This window comes from Procambarus clarkii, chromosome 50 (assembly GCF_040958095.1).
Source record: "Procambarus clarkii isolate CNS0578487 chromosome 50, FALCON_Pclarkii_2.0, whole genome shotgun sequence".
Classification (NCBI taxonomy): domain Eukaryota; kingdom Metazoa; phylum Arthropoda; class Malacostraca; order Decapoda; family Cambaridae; genus Procambarus; species Procambarus clarkii.
The window spans coordinates 17,852,749-17,869,866 of record NC_091199.1 but is presented as its reverse complement, the minus strand read 5'-3'; the positions used below and the strand labels follow the sequence as shown (position 1 = coordinate 17,869,866).

Below are 17,118 nucleotides of genomic sequence, written 5' to 3'. Positions count from 1 at the left end.
GTTAAATGGAAAAAAGGAAGAAAAAAGAAAGTGCACGTTTCTGATATGTTTAATTTCATGGTGCTTGCGGGTATATAATACTTTTTGTTTTTACAATGTATGTGGAGATATAGAGATTGTCTGGTGTGCCGACTCCAGAACACGCAACGCATAATTGGCCATGTGAGAAGCAATCCATGTCTTGATATAAACCACACAATTCTGAAGATTGGGCCTGAGCTTTATTGATGGTGATTACAAATGCCAATCGAATTGGAAATTACAATCTCTTAAATTGAAATAGCATATCCGTTGGAATCATAGGAATGAGAACATCTTCACCTTTGAAAGGTCCTGTCGATATTGTTGCTTCTACGACGTTGCTGATTATTCTTTTTAACTGCAAGCTGCGTGCCGTTACAAAGCTTTGTGTGGTTGATATCTCGCAACATGATAATTGGCACGCCAATTTTCAATTGCAGTATGTGCAGTGGTATCCCTGGCAGATCGAGTGAATTCATGAATTATTTTAGATCATTAATCGCTTCATCTGCTTCCTCAACAATGTCGATGGACTTGTATGTAACTGCCTCACTTTGAATGTTAGACTGAATAATATTAAGTTCGTAGACGTCTTTGTTCTTGGCCGCAAGAATAGCTCGTTCACTCAGCCAATCGTGATCCTTATTATTGGTTTGAATATTGGGAAATACTTTTTTTTAACCAATTCTTCCTTTGGAGTGCTGGGGCTGCGCCACCAGAGGGTGCAGACGTCGAGCTCTGGCTGTCAGTGGTCGTCTGCCGTTGCTGAGTGGCGGTTGCTGTGGGGGGGTGTGGAGCTCCCGCTGGTCGGGGCCCCACCTGCCAATATGGACGGGGCTGGTAATGGCCGTATTCGAAGAATAGACACAGTGCAGCTGGATTTTTCTGCTGATGTGGACTGGCCCGTTGTTGAAGTTGCCCTCCTCGACGTCCTCCGTGTTGACGTCCCCGAGCTCCTGGGCCTAGAGAAGTTGTCGCCCGCCCGTGTTGCGGTGTCATTCGCCACGTCACATGTATACCGGGAGTTTGTGGCCCGCTGGAATGGCCGCACGCTTCCTCTTCCGGCCTCGGCTGTGTCTGTAGAGGTCTCGGATCCCTGGGGGCTCTTGACGTTTGTGAGTATTCACGGGGTGCCGGTGACCTTCCCCGAGACGGCCCTCATGGCCTTGTTTACGCGGTTTGGGTCGGTGGTGAAGCACCGGTTCAACACTTTGAGTGTGGGTCGACTGAAGGGGGTCCGGCTGGGTTCACGCACACTTGTCATGCGGCTCACGAGCCCTATACCGTCTAGGGTCTCGTATTGTGGGCTGTCTCTGAGGACTTTCTATCAGGGGCAGACGCGAACGTGTTTCCGGTGTGGTGCTGAGGGCCACGTCGTGGCCGGTTGTGACGCTCCTCGTACGGAAGCCCCTTCTGTTTTCCTAGAGGATGATTTTCCTCGCTTATCTGTGCGTGTGGACTCCCTGGCGGATTCTCGCTCTATGCAGGTGCCTGGTGTAGATCCCGCGGCGGTTCCGGATGTCGCTACGTCTGGACCGGATGTGTCTGCCCCGCCGGTGAACTCGGGGGACCTAGGGGCGCCTATGTCGGACCTGCATCGTTCGGTGACTGTGGAGGTGCATCCGCATCCGATGGCCTTGGGGGATGCTATAAGGGTGGTGCCTGCGTCTCCTGCTGGAGGCAATGTGCTTCCCGGGGCTGACGGTGCGGTGGTATGTGTGTCTCCACCCACGTCCTCTGCCTCGTCGCCTCTGGGTGTTTCCTCGTTGACGAGTACATCTTCTTTTCTGCATGTTCTGTCGCCCTCCCTGGATACCTCACGTGTGCTGACGTCTTCCCTTCCGCCTGTTGTGTCTCTTCCTTCTCCGACTCCGGTCTCCGTTCCTGGTGGTGGCTTTTTGCCCCGTGTTGTTGAGGCTGCTGTTCTGCGTGAACGTGCTGCCCCGATTTTGGGGCCGCCTGTCGATGGTTCTTCTGGGACACCGCTTGTTGGGGGTGACAGCTCCGACGATCAGCAGCCTCTTTTTAAGCGCCGTCGCTCGGCTCGGGGTGCGTCACCTCGCCGGTCGTGGGCAGAGGAGCGTGAAGCAATGGAGGATGATGTGGCCGACGCTGTGTTGCCTTCTGAGTTGGATGCTGTGCCTCTTGCTGGTGGCTCCCCTCAGTGGGCTGTTGCCCCTGGTAAGAATGAGCTTGTGGTGGTGTTGACGAAGGATGTGAAGCGGGGGGCCTCTGCTCCTGTTTTGGTTGGTGGGGGCTCTGGGGCCCCTGCGGGGCCACCCTCCGAGGGTCTCGGTGCGGTTCCTGACACCGAACGGTGTGCACGCCCTAGTGGGCGGGCCGGTGTGCGGCCTGCCGTGCAGTCAGATGTGCCTCCCAGCGTGCGCACGTGTGTCCAGCGTCCTCGGGGGAAACCCATCCCTTTTGTCCTCTCGACCGGCGAGGTGCTCGACGGATCTCCGGCCACTGCAACTTTTCAGTGTGATGACTTGGTGCGTCCTGTTCCCTGGTGCCCATCTACCATCTGGGTTCCACGAGAGCAGTGTTTTGTCTCGGGAGTGCCAAATTCGATGCCTCGGCCTACTGCAGCTCCTGGGTGTCCGATTCCTGAAAGTGACCAACTTGTTTGGGAGGCTTATTGTTTACGGTTTCCTGCTCGGGAGTACCCGGAGAAGTATGAGTGATTGGTTTATTGGTGTGTTTGGTTTCTGTCTGTGTTGTGCGTGATGCCTGCGTGCACAGGTGGGTGTCCTTGTCTGTGCGTGTGGGTGTTGTTCTTGCCCCTGCGTGGCTTGTTTTCATGTATATTTTGTGCTTTGCTTTTGGTGTGTGGTTGTGTATGTCGCATGTTTATTATCTTGTCCTTGTGACATTGCTTTATTAGGTGTGCGGCATTGTTGTGTTTATGTTTTGTTTATTGTTGTGTTTATGTTATCTCTGTATTTCCCTGTTTATGTCTTTACATGTTTTTTGTTTTTATTTTTTGTTGTTTCCTGTAGCTCTGCACTTATGCCTCTGTGTCGGTGGTTTATGAGGCCTGTTGTTGTTATGTACTAGTCTGCACCTGAGTTTGTGTTGCTGGGTTGGGCTGGTTTTGTGTTTACTCTCTATTTCTGTACTTCCGTTTTTTGTGGATGTGACGGTTTTATGTTATTTATGTCGTGTTATTTATTTGTAAAGTACTGTTTTTTTTTGTTTTGTTTGTGTGTGTGTGTGTGCCCTCCAGTGCCCGTTTCGGGGCACTGGAGGGCTCACTAATAATGATGAATTGATCAGGAACATAATGATTACAAATACCTGTTACTCAGATCACAACTTAATTGAAGTTATGACAACCATGGGGATTAGACCTTCAAAACCAGTCCAGATTCCCGGTGGAGGAGATTTCAGCAAATTCAACTTCAATAATAAACAGATAAACTGGGAGCAAATAAACCAGGACTTCACAGAAATAAACTGGGAAGAACAGCTAGAAAATGCAAACCTGAACCAGTGCCTGGAAAAAATAAGCTCAGTAGCACTAGAAATATGTTCAAACCGCATACCTCTAAGAAAAAAGAGGAAGAGATGCAGATTGGAACGGGAACGTCGTTCCCTATATAGGCGAAGAAAACGAATCGCGGAACAACTTGAGAGTCGCACCCTATCTCAAGAACGGCGAAGAAGGTTAGGTAGAGAAATAGAAACAATTGAACGGAAGCTACAAGAATCATACAAAACCCAGGAGAGGCAAAGAGAGCAAAAGGCCATCAGTGAATAGAAAGAAATCCGAAATATTTTTTCTCCTATGCAAAATCAAGATCAAAAACCACATCTTTCTCATCTAGTATCGGGCCCCTGCGAAAGGGAGATGGAACTTTCACCGATGACAACAAAGAAATGAGCGAGCTACTGAGGACGCAGTACGACTCTGTTTTCAGCGAGCCATTAAACACACTAAAGATTGATAACCCAAATGAATTTTTCATGGATACGATACCAACATCAAATCATATATCAGACGTCACCCTATCCCCACTGGATTTTGAAGAAGCCATAAACAGTATACCTATGCACTCTGCACCAGGCCCGGATTCTTGGAACTCCATATTCATAAAGAACTGTAAAAAACCACTATTTTATTTTATTTTATTTTATTTTATTTATATATATACAAGAAGGTACATTGGGTTTGTGAGAATACATTGGATAGTACAGTAATTACATTCTTGTAGAGCCACTAGTACGCGCAGCGTTTCGGGCAGGTCCTTAATCTAGCAGATAATATTAAGTAGGTAAGTTAGGTAACTAAGTAACTAGGTAACTAGGTAAGTAGGTAACTATCGCAGGCCCTCCACATTCTGTGGAGACAAAGCCTAGATACTGGCGTTATTCTTGATATACTAAAAACAGCAAAGATAGCACCACTTCATAAAGGAGGAAATAAGGCAGAGGCAAAAAATTACAGACCGATAGCACTAACATCGTACATCATAAAAAATTTTGAGAGAGTGCTAAGAAGTAAAATCACAAAATACATGGAATCACAGCAACTCCATAACCCCGGACAACATGGTTTCAGGACAGGGTGCTCTTGCCTGTCGCAGTTGCTGGACCACTATGATATGGCATTAGATGCTATGGAAGACAAACATAACTCGGATGTAATTTACACAGATTTCGCAAAAGCTTTTGATAAATGTGACCATGGCGTTATTGCACATAAAATGCGTTCAAAAGGAATTACCGGAAAAATAGGCAGATGCATCTACAATTTCCTGACTAACAGAACCCAATGTGTAATAGTCAACAAAATAAAGCTCTTCACAACCGTGAAGAGCTCAGTCCCCCAGGGTACTGTGCTTGCTCCAGTACTTTTTCTCATCCTCATTTCGGACATAGACAAGAACGCAACCTAAAGCACTGTATCATCCTTTGCAGATGACACTAGGATCTTCATGAGAGTAGGCAACATAGAGGACCCGGCGAACCTCCAGTCAGATGTAGATCAGGTCTTTCTATGGGCTACAGAAAATAATATGGTGTTTAACGAAGATAAGTTCCAGCTCATGCGCTATGGAAAAAATGAAAATATAAAAACGGAAACCACGTACAAAACTCAGGCAAATCATAACATAGAACGAAAGGGCAATGTAAAGGATCTGGGTGTACTCATGTCGGAAGACCTTACCTTTAAAGAACACAATAAAGTAGCCGTCACAACTGCAAGAAAAATGACAGGTTGGATAACAGGAACTTTTCACACTAGAGATGCTATACCGATGATGATACTTTTCAAAACGCTTGTGCTCTCTAGAGTAGAGTACTGCTGCACACTGACAGCACCTTTCAAAGCTGGAGAAATTGCTGACCTGGAGAGCGTGCAGAGATCCTTTACTGCTAGAATCCACTCAGTAAAACATCTAAACTATTGGGACCGACTAAAGAGCCTAAAACTGTACTCCCTTGAGCGCAGGCGGGAGAGGTACATAATAATTTACACGTGGAAAATATTAGAGGGGCTGGTCCCAAACCTGCACACAGAAATAACATCACATGAGACCAGAAGACATGGCAGGATATGCAGAATACCCCTGTTGAAAAACAGAGGTGCAACTGGTACTCTGAGAGAGAACTCTATCAACATCAGAGGTCCGAGACTGTTCAACACGCTTCCACTACACATAAGGGGCATAACTGGCCGACCCCTCACAGTGTTCAAGAGAGAACTGGATAAGCACCTCCAAAAGATACCTGATCAACCAGGCTGTGACTCATACGTCAGGCTGCGAGCAGCCGCGTCCAACAGCCTGGTTGATCAGTCCGGCAACCAGGAGGCCTGGTCGACGACCGGGCCGCGGGGACGCTAAGCCCAGGAAGCACCTCAAGGTAACCTCAAGGTAAGGTAACCACACACACCCTGTCGTGTCCTCCAGGAACTCAATCAACGTCCCACCATAAACGCGTCGTCTCCGTGTTCTGTCCTCCGTGGGTCCGTGACCCTCCTCCACGTCTTGTAGGGTTGGAGTCGGTCTCCCGGCCGTCAACTTCTCCTCCCAGCAACGGCTGCCTGCCTACGTCTCGGCTGCAGGCGTTCGGATTCCCGATTAGTGTCTTCTTCACTGCTTCCCAGTGGATTGGCCCAGCCGCTACGTCGTCACTGTGAAGCTATCAGACGTCCCAGACGATACTGCCTAGACTTCACCTGCACAGCACCCGACCCTGGAGCACTTGATGCTCAATATTCCGTCAATTCCCTCTTCGGTCCACACATGGAATGAAGGAAGACCTCTGGCGTACTTGCAGACTACGGGTGACGCGTAAGATCCACGGGAGTGGCGTATTACTGTCAGATTGACAGGATCAACCTTCACACATCCGCCCACCTTGACGTGTCGTGTCAGACTGATGGCGCCGCCGTGGCGCTCTGACCGGACCCCCCTTCCTTCATGACGTCATATTCGCCATGGGAGGTTTTTATTGACTCCCTGTGCCACATCGCTGTCGGTGACCAATCTGGTGCCACTGACGGCACACAGTTTTGGCGGCAAAACAGAGTAGCCAGCGCCATATTGGCTTCCTAAAGGGCTTAAACCACAGCCCAAAATACTCTTCTTTTACAAATTTCTCGGCAAGGCGAGAACACTACACTCTCCCACATATATCAAACTGATGCCTGCCACGTAGAGAACGCTCGGGTAAAGTGGACATGACTCTTACAGCAGGCGTGGGAGAAATATAAGGGGGGGAACACCGTCACATACCCCTCCCCTTAAAATAAGAGTCATGTCTAATTAGTGTATACGGGACAGGGCATCCGCACGTTGTCCTTCCCCCTGATGTGCTTGATGTCCAGCCGGTACTCCTGCAGTAGCAACGCCCACCTCGTCAGACGTTGGTTGGAGTTCCTCATTTTGTACAAAAAGGTTAGAGGGTTGTGATCTGTGAACACCAGAACAGGTCTCGCCCCTCCTCCCACGTACACATCGAAGTGCTTCAGGGCCATAACTAGCGCCAATGCCTCTTTCTCAACGGTACTATAGGCCCGCTGATATTTCACAAACTTCTTAGAGTAGAAAGCTACCGGCCTATGTATCTCACATCTCTCTTGAGCCAACATGGCCCCTATCCCAACGTCGCTGGCGTCTACGTACAGGATGAATCTGGCTGAGAAATCTGGGGATATTAATACCGGGCCTCTGTCAAGTTTCTTGGTCTTCTCAAAAGACTCTTGGCAGGCCTCTCCCCATCTCCATCGCACATTCTTGGAGAGTAGCTCGGTCAGGGGATGCGCTACCGTGGAAAAATTCCTGCAGAACCCACGATAGTATCCTATCATCCCAAGATACCGTAACAACTCTTTACGCGTTCTGGGCACGGGGTATTCTTTAATGGCTGACACTTTGTGATCTACAGGGCTTACTTCTCCTTGGCCGATGACGAAGCCTAGGTACTCCAAGTGGGCCTTCCCAAACTCGCTCTTTGCTAAATTTACAGTCAAGTTAGCCTCCTCTAGCCTTCTAAACAATTCCTTGAGTCTTTCCAGGTGCGTCTTCCAATCGTCGGCGTACACGACGATGTCATCGATGTATACTGTGCAGCCTTCGGCCCCCCTTAGCAACTCATTCATCATGCGCTGGAAACAGCTACCGCTGTTTTTCATTCCAAAGGGTAACACCTTGTATTGGTACAGCCCGTCAGGTGTTGCGAAAGCTGATATTTTCCTGGCCTCAGGAGTCAAAGAGATCTGGTAGTACCCCTTGAGCAGATCGACCTTGGATACGTACCTTGCACTGCCCACCTGGTCGATGCAATCGCTCACTCTTGGCATGGGGTGAGAGTCTGCCACAGTGATGGAGTTCACCCTTCTGTAGTCTGTACAAAAGCGGAAGGTACCATCGCTTTTCTTCACTAACAAGCATGGGGAACTCCACTCACTTTTGCTAGGCTCCGCAAGGTCGTTCTCAAGGAGATACTCCACCTCCTTCCTCATCAGCTCTCGCTTCTCCGGGCTTACCCTATACGCGTTCTGCTTGACGGGCCTGGCGTCCCTCACCTCCACCTCGTGCGTTACACTCTTGTGTCGTCGGGGCACGTCGGTAAAGAGAGAGGCATTCTCCCTCAGTAGGTTCGTCAGGTCCGCGCTTTGTTGCCCTTCCAGGTGTTGTAGCTTATCCTCGATCTTCGCCAGACTCTCCGTATTGGTGAGACGGGTGCCGTCCGCCAAGCCACTTTCCTTCCTCCTCTGGAAGTTCCTGGTCCACCTGCATGCACAAAATCGTCTGCTGCTGGGGGTCTCGGGTCACCGTCCCGTCCTGCACGGCGGCTCCTCCTTCCTCAGGGAAGAAAGGCTTCAAGCGGTCTACATGACACACCTGTTTCTTGCGGGGTCTATCCGGTTTCCCGATCTCATACGATACAGGACCCAACCGCCGTAGCACCTGGTATGGTCCCTCGAACCGCGACTCGGTCACTCTACTCTTACCCTGCAGCAATACCATCACCTGGGACCCAACCTGGAACTCCCTTGGCGTAGCTCTCTTGTTGTACCATTCCGACATCTTACGGTGCGCCTCCTTCAGATGTTTTCCAGCTAGTTCCTTTGCTAGAGTGAGACGCTCCTTGAACTTTTGAACGTATTCATTGACCGTTCCCACGGCCATTCCTGGTGTCCATTGTTCCTTCAGCATGGACAGAGGACTTCGCACCTCATGTCCATACACCAGCTGGAAAGGTGAGAAACCTAACGATTCCACCACCGCGTTCCGTATGGCAAACAACGCGGGGTATACTGCCTCATCCCACTCAGCCCCCTGTTCTGCGCAGAACACTCTCAGAACGGTCTTCAAGGTGGAGTGACACCTTTCGATCGCCCCTTGCGACTGCGGTCGGTACGGCGACGACCGAATCTGAGTCACTCCCCAACTTGTCACTGTCTGTCGGAACCACTTAGACTGGAATATACTTCCACAGTCTGTCTGAATTTCTCTGGGCATCCCCACCCAAGAGAAAAATCGTTGTAGTTGCCCGGCTACTCCTCTCGACGTCAAACGCCGCATCGGGATGGCTTCTGGAAATCTGGTGGACGCACACATGATCGTCATCAGGTAGGTATTCCCTCGTTTCGTCCGTGGCAACGGTCCCACCCCGTCGACCAACAGACGCTCGAATGCAGGCCCAAACGCAGGAACAGGGACCAACGGGGCCTTCGGTATCGCGGGTTGGCTCTTCCCTGCCCTCTGGCAAGGTAAGCACGTTTTACAATAACGCCTCACATCGGCGTCCATACCTGGCCAGTAGAAATGATCCCTGATCTTTCGCAGCGTCTTGGTTACCCCCAGGTGACCTGCAGAGTCCACAGAGTGCGATAGGTCCAACACTGCCGCTCTGCACTGGGCCGGCAACACTACCTGGTGCCTCGTACCTAGAGACTCTTCTCCGGCCTCCATCCTCACCGGCCTCCACTGTCTCATCAGCATGCCGTCCTGTATGTAAAAATGAGTGGCCCTCTCAGGACCAACACGTCCTCCATTTGCCTCATGAATCAGTTCGGGGAACTCTATCTGCTGCAGCTCTCCAAGACGAGTGCGGTCGACCCCTAGAGAACTGGTGAGGGTCACCTGCAACTCACCATCCGGGCTGCCTTCGCCCTCCGCTCGTTCTCCGGGTCCCATGAAGAGGTGATCGATTCCCAGGCTGTCGGACGTCTCCTCAGCCCCATCAGATTCGCACCCTCCGTGTCCTTCGCACTGCCTTGGCATCACAGCACAAACCGGGAACGCCACCGTGGCGATTCCTTTCTCGTCCCCACAGGCGTCTAACACTCCGCCCGTCTCCTTATAGTGCTCTAAGCACTCCTCGCCCTTCACGAGATTCGGGAGGACATATCCTTCACATGCGTCATTTCCCAAGATGACTTGTGCCTCCATCTTGGGCATTGATGCACAGACCCCCACCACAAGGGTCTGGCAGCCATAATCAGAATTCAGAGTCACCTGGTGTAGGGGCATCCTCACTGGGCCTCCCACAGTGGTCACACTTGCCACCCCCACACTGGTACTCTCGTAACCCTCGGGGAACAGGGTTTCGCTCACCAGGGTAAAATCTGCCCCAGTGTCTCTTAATATCTTCACCGGGATGGGGTCTGCGTCCCACATCCTTACGGTTCCCTCACACACGAATGGGTGAACTCTTTTCTCCCCACTCAGTACGGGTTCATCCCGCACCCTCTCGGCCATCTGGTCCTCGACCCTCACAAAAGCAACGTTCCCCCGCTGCTTAGGGCGACTGCAGTCCCGCGCGACGTGTCCGAATACTCCGCAGTTGTAGCAGCGGATCTTCCCCGTCGGAGACCATCCACCACCGCTCGCCCTGGCACCGCCTCTAGAGGCCATCGCTCCGTGTGTCTTCTTCACACCATCCGTCGACTCCTTCGTCGCAGCAACAGCTCCTGAGCTCTCAGCTTGGGACTTCTTTACCGGCTCCACAGCACTCTTCGATCCTCTGTTGTCCCCACTCGAGAGGTGGGACTTGGGAGAACTCGCTCCTGTCCTCCATCCGTCCGTCCTCTTATAATTTCTACCATTTCCGGAGTATACGGGCGGTCGGTGCTGTCCCTCTCTGCATGGGCGTAAGGCTTCTTCCAGCATGTCGACTCTGTCGGCTGCGGCCCTCATGGTCATTTATGTCCGCCTCCTTTACTCTCACCCTGATCTCAGGAGAGAGCACGGACATAAACTTCTCCATGACCATAAGCCTCTTGACCTCCTCAGCCGACTTCGCTCCTTCAGATTCCAGCCACTTAAGTGATTCATAACACAAATTAACATTAGCTATTAACAATTCAGGGCGAATATTTTATAACATATTTTAAGGTTAAGCTTAACAGAAAACAATGAACCTAGTATAATAAATGGCCAATAGCAAAGCCTCAGTAACATTATTGACTGAAAGGTAGGATTATGTTAGCCTATTTGGTGGTAAATCTTTATTAAATAAGCAATACAATACCTGCATGCATATTATTTGTTCAGGGTAGGGAAGACCATAGGCGCACAAAGAAGACACCGTCACTTCCTCCAAAATCTCAACACATGAGTCAGCACTGAAGCCTCCCTAAATATTAGCAAGTTCTCCTCCGCCTTATAAATGAATCTACTCCCATACACTTCACGATATATAATACAAGACAGACATGTTACAATATACAAATATTGTAACATAAGTCTGTCTATATCTGTCTCGATGTGTTTCTCTATTTCTCTCTCTCGTTTCTCTCTCTCTCTCTCTCTCTCTCTCTCTCTCTCTCTCTCTCTCTCTCTCTCTCTCTCTCTCTCTCTCTCTCTCTCTCTCTCTCTCGTTTCTCTCTCTCTCTCTCTCTCTCTCTCTCTCTCTCTCTCTCTCTCTCTCTCTCTCTCTCTCTCTCTCTCTCTCTCTCTCTCTCTCTCTCTCTCTCTCTCTCTCTCTCTCTCTCTCTCTCTCTCTCTCTCTCTCTCTCTCTCTCTCTCTCTCTCTCTCTCTCTCTCTCTCTCTCTCTCTCTCTCTCTCTCTCTCTCTCTCTCTCTCTCTCTCTCTCTCTCTCTCTCTCTCTCTCTCTCTCATAATTATTTGGTCAACTATATATACTGAATATTGAGGTATTTACCATTATTCATATAAAGTAGATCAACTATATTCGCAAATGTAAATGTTTGCAAACGACTTTTAACTTGAAACAACGTTTTGTGTGTTGTTGATGGAGTGGACGACGATGATCGAGGTAGCATTCTGTGTGTGATGCCAAGTCGTCTCTGCCTCTTCAGCAAAATACCAATACATAACATTATCACCTGTTATATAGTTTACATAAAAGGTCAATGAACTCAAAAAGTACGCCTGTAGGGCCATCTCCCCTGATTAATATATTAATTTTTATTCATTGTCGTATTATACTTTCCTATAGAAGGCATAGAGATTTATGTATACAAGTGAGTGGTGTTTTGACCAATGACACTCGTCATTACAAAGCGCCTATTCATTCATAATTTAACACAATACTACGACAGCAGCAAATATTGCGTTGCCATTTAGCACGCACCAAGAACTGGGTGATAAAGGAATATTTTCTCTTGAATGTCCCAACACTTTTGCACTCATCAATACTCCACCACCCACAGATCATGGAGGACGTACAGAATCGGACATCTTTCTTGAGGTCAACGAAGATGGCGCTGTTGTTTCACCTCAGACAGAAGCTTGACTCTACCTTCATGATCGAGGAATCCACAATGACCTTCGCCATGGCCAAACCCCTGTTGCCGCCCCGTTGGCAGAGCCTCTACCACCCCTTCAGCGGCCAGGTGTGGGCGGCTGTGGTCGGCCTCCTCTTCCTAGTCCCGCCCACTCTCCTGCTGGTGGGTATGTGCCAGGCTTGGTCTCCATGTCCAGTCTTGAGAAGTTTGGAGTGTTTATTTTTGGATAAGTGTGCAATTAATGAGATACTGCGTGGATATGTTCTAGATGATTTATGTGTTGTGATAGAGGTTGTACAGGTTGTGTATAGGGTGTATATGTTGTTCTAGGGTGCTTTTGTTGTGTATAGGTATTTGTTGTGATAGGGAATGTGTTTGGTCCAGTAAATGATGTTATTATTGTGGTAGAGGAAGGATAGTTGAAGAGCAAGTGTGTCAATCTCACAGTCCGCGACTCACTCGCTACTGCTTCCATACTTACCACCCATAAATGCACCTAAGTTACAAATACTACAAATGTATAAGCAAATTACTAAGTACCAGTCTTATGAGTTCACTCAAAAGAAGGTGATTGTAGATCCTGTGGTATAGGATGCCTGAACGTCAGTCCATTACATATCAGTTATTGAAGGTTCGAAGAAGACCCGCGGATCAGTTTCAGACGTGAATTGGACGTGACAGCTCTGAGCTACGGTAGGCTTTGCTTGGACAATGTCACTTGGATGGCACTGTCCATGTCAGGTATTGCTGGTGTGGATGACAGTATGCAAGTATTCTATAGGTGACGTTGATGATTTCGCTGGTCGATCGCCAAAGGGTGCGGACGTGCCCCAGTATTGTTCCTCAGTTGTTTGGCGAGGCATTAAGTCAGTAGATGGGTGACTGTTTCCGTGCCCTGTGTGGTACCCCGGTAAGTGCATGGTACAGTTGCTACAGGATGGGGTCATCACTGCCTCATCTCAAGCGGACATCATCAGTAGGTCTCGAGTTTTCGGCACCTGTTGACCATAAAGGCCTTGTAATTACGCTGGTAGAGGTACTCAGTGTGTAGTTGACGAGGAGTTGCGTGGTGACCGCCGGCCAGGTCGGACGTTCCTGAGGTCTCTCCGCTTCTGGCTAGTGTTTACGTTGGGTGATAGCTTGTTTGCCCTGCTGGTGGTGGTTTGCCACTGACAGGGTGACGTTTGCTTAGCCATGGGGACGTCTCGCCCTCCAATGACGAGGACGCTGTCAGCTGGTCTGGCGTTTACGGTGCCGGTGGACCATCCATTGGTTGGTGTCGCCCTGGTGGACGTGCTGCATGTGGAGCTGTCGGACCTGGTGGGCATCCAGCTGCTTCAGGGCCACCGTGCTGTGGTCAAGTTCCGCCTCCAGGCTGCCTTTCAGGCGTTTCTCGAGCGGTGTGAGGGGCGTGTTTAACCTCTCCCTGATACTGCTGGCTCCGTTAAGGTAGTGAATCTCAGTGTCACCTTGACGTCTGTGACGGTGCATGATGCCCCCTTCGAATTTCAGGACGACTTTTTAACCTCCTGTTTCGAACGGTTTGGGGCTGTGTTAGGTGTTCGATGGAATAAGGTCGTTGCCGGACACTGTGTTGGTATGCTTGACGGCTCCCGCACCCTGACGATGTCGCTGAAGTGTAGTGTACCGTCGTCGATGTCCGTGTTGGGTTACACGCTCCGCTGCCAGTACCGGGGTCAACCGCGCACCTGTTATCGGTGTGGTCACGAAGGTCATCTGGCTGCGGCGTGCGACGTGGGAGCAACTGGTCGGGTGCATGTTCTTCGTGCGGAGGATTTTCCACCCCTGTTGCGTTCGGATGGTGTGGGTGCTGTGCCTGAGGCGCCTGACTGCCTGTCTGCTGCTCCGCCTGTTGAGGCGAGTTCTCTAACCCGTGCGACACGTCAGGTGACTGCTGTGGCCCCTGGGGTTGTTGAGCCGGTGTGTGAGTGTGACGGGGCGTCGCCTGCGCTGCGTGTAGTGCAGGGTGTCCCGGTGGAGGTTCATGTCCCACCCCCGCCTGTGGATGTGGTAACGGCTCCCAGGGACGCGGGTTCTGCTGTTTTGGAGGGGGTGCTTCGGCAAGGTGAGGTGCCTGCCGTGCATGTGTGTGTTAACGACTGTAGTTCTGCTCTTTCCATTCCTTTGCAGAAGCGTGCGCGTCGGTGTTCTGAGGCTGTTTCCGTGGATGATGTAGACAGTGTGGGTGATGTGGCCTCTGTGGACTCTTCGGACGGTGCGGGTGTGGCCTGTGTGGATGTAACGATGGTGGCCGTGCCTGCGGAGGGGCCTGCTGGGCGTGGTGTGGTGCGGCCTGTCTCGAAGCGTTCGCGGCGGGCTCGGAGTGTCTCTCCCCTTCGTGGTGTGCCTTGGGAGGAGGTAGGGGAGTATGGTGCTCAGCTGGCGTCCCCCGCCGTGGATGATGGTGCTGTGCGGGGCTCAGAAGTTGCTGCCTGTGTCCCCCTTCCTGTGTCACCTGCTGTTGGATCCCCGCAGTGGGGGGTTGTCCCTGATGATCGGGACCTCGTCGTGATGTTGCGGAAAGATGTGCGCCGGGGGGCCTCGGCTCCTGTGCCCTGTGGTGGGGTCGCTGCCGCGCCTGCATCCCCTGCTGTTCCCCCTCCTTCATTGCCCCGGTCTGGTGGTTGCCTAGTCCCGTCTGCTGGGGTCGTGCCCTGTGAGGGTTCGGAGTTGGGCCCTTATTGGGATGCCCGGGTGCTTCCGATCCCATGGTGCTCGTCCACTATCTGGGTATCGTCTGAGAAGGTGTTTGTTTATAGGGTGCCGGATAGGATGTCTCAGCCGAGGGTACTGCCTGATGGCCGGCTGCCCGCCGACCTGTGGGTGATTTGGAAAGCGTACTGCTTGCGCTTTCCGATACGCAAGTTTCCGGAGAAGTATTAGTTCCCATCTTGCGCACTCGGCTACGCCGTGCCTGGATCAGCTGCCGCCGTGACCACGACTCCCCGCCCCCTGGTACGGGGAGTCTCCCTCTAACGTTCGCCTCTGTTTTCGTCGCCACTCCTCTCTCTATGGCCCATCACATCTACCGCTTTTGACTTTCACATCTACCGCTTTTGACTTTCTTCTCCTCCTCACCATCAACGCGTCTCCTTACATCTGTCTTGGTGCAGTCATCGGGAGGGTTACCCCTTCATGCAAACTGCATCTATTCTCAAGAAGAAGTAGTTGACGAACCTGTTGGGGGTGCATCTAGTTTCAAGACTGCCGTGTGGTGAAGTTTGTTCATCTTGAGGTGTTTAGGAAGTTCCTTGATCGATGTGAGGGATGCTCATTCCCTATGCCCGATGGTGCTTGTGCGGTGCGAGTAGTTAACCTGAGTGTGGCGTTGACTTAATGTGGTGTTGCGTGGTGCCCCGTTTAAAATGACGGTTGGGCTCTTGATCAGGCTGTTTGGAAAGTATGGGAAGGTGTTGAGCATAAGGTGGAATAAAGTTTCCACTGGTTATTGTAAAGGGATGCTTGGTGACACCAGGACGTTGGCAATGTACTTGTCGAGGGATATAGTGCGATATCCCGACAGGGGTCTTAAGAAGACTCTGACAAAGCCGCCTTCAGATATCATAAATGCTTCCAACCCATTTGCCATTCTGGAAGACGAATGTTGTAGGAAGACTGCAGTTCACTCGAAAGGCAAGGTAACGAAGGGAGTGCCGGTCCCTCAAGGTGCTCACAAAGTAAAAAAAGTACCTAAGCGTATTTTGGTTGTGGGAGATTCCCAGGTGAGATTTTTGGATAGAGCTTTTTTTGCCAGAGATAGGGGGGGGAACAGGTTATTTGCTATCCGGGAGCTGGAATTGGTGATATAGAAAACAACTTGAATGATATTATGGCTGGATATGGGAAAAAAACTCATTATTTGTATCAGTGCCAGAGGAAATGATATTGGACAAGTTAGGGGTGAAGCACTGATACAAAGGTTTACGACGCTCATCGAATTAGTTAGGAAAAAGGGAGGAATATCCCGATCATATATGGTATTCTTCCAAGAAAGGGAGTTGGAAATGAATGGTTGTCGAGGGCACTTGGTGTCAATTGCCTACTGGACAAATATTGTAAACAAATGCAATATCATTCATTGATAACTGGGAACACTTCTATGGAGGGAATGATATATATGCTAGGGGTGGAGTGCATTTATTTAGGGCTGGGGGTGACTGTTGTTGCAAACTCGTTGGAACCTGTGGTTGGAGAGGTTTGTTTGGGTTTAAACTGTTAATAGACAGTGGTATGGTAATTTATATGGAGAAAGAAGGCATAAATGTATGTGTTGGGGGGGGGGGGGGGAGAATAGCTAAATGATCCAGGAAGGAGAAGGGCCTCAAGATAACAATACACTTAAGGTATATTACACAAACAGTAAGAGTCTTAGAAACAAAATAAACGATTTAAATGCACTTTTCTGCACAGAAACAATACATATTATTGCACTTACCAATACATGGATGAATGTAGAAAGAGAACAATTAGCTGAATATCAAATAAACAGACTTAAACTATTTCACACAGATAGATATATTAGATGAGAAGGGGGGAATAGCCATATATGTTAGAGAAATTTTGAAATGTAGTCTCAAAGAGGAAATCAAACTGAGCCACACACAGAAAATATTTAGCTAGAATTTAACGAAAAAAATAAAAATCTTTTAATAGGAGTTATATACAAGCCACAAAACTTAGAATGGAACCAAAGCATCTATGGGATGAAAGATCTAGATCATCTAGGTCTAACAGTATTTGTGTCATGGGTGACTTTAATTTAAGTGGAATAAAATGACTTAACCGAACAGGGAATAATGTAGCAGAAGATTATCCAGAATTAATTGACGATTGCTTCCTTAAGAAACACATTAAGGAACCAATGCTG

General features: G+C 49.8%; 1 protein-coding gene across 1 annotated transcript in view; it reads left to right on the top strand.

Moving 5' to 3' along the window:
- LOC123772737 (ionotropic receptor 93a-like) overlaps positions 1-17,118 on the top strand; it is a 96,019-nt gene that overhangs the window by 47,859 nt on the left and 31,042 nt on the right. Inside the window, exon 3 of the mRNA XM_069303688.1 lies at positions 12,156-12,392. Within this exon, the coding sequence (XP_069159789.1) occupies positions 12,156-12,392 (237 nt within the window). The remainder of the gene's footprint in view (positions 1-12,155; positions 12,393-17,118) is intronic.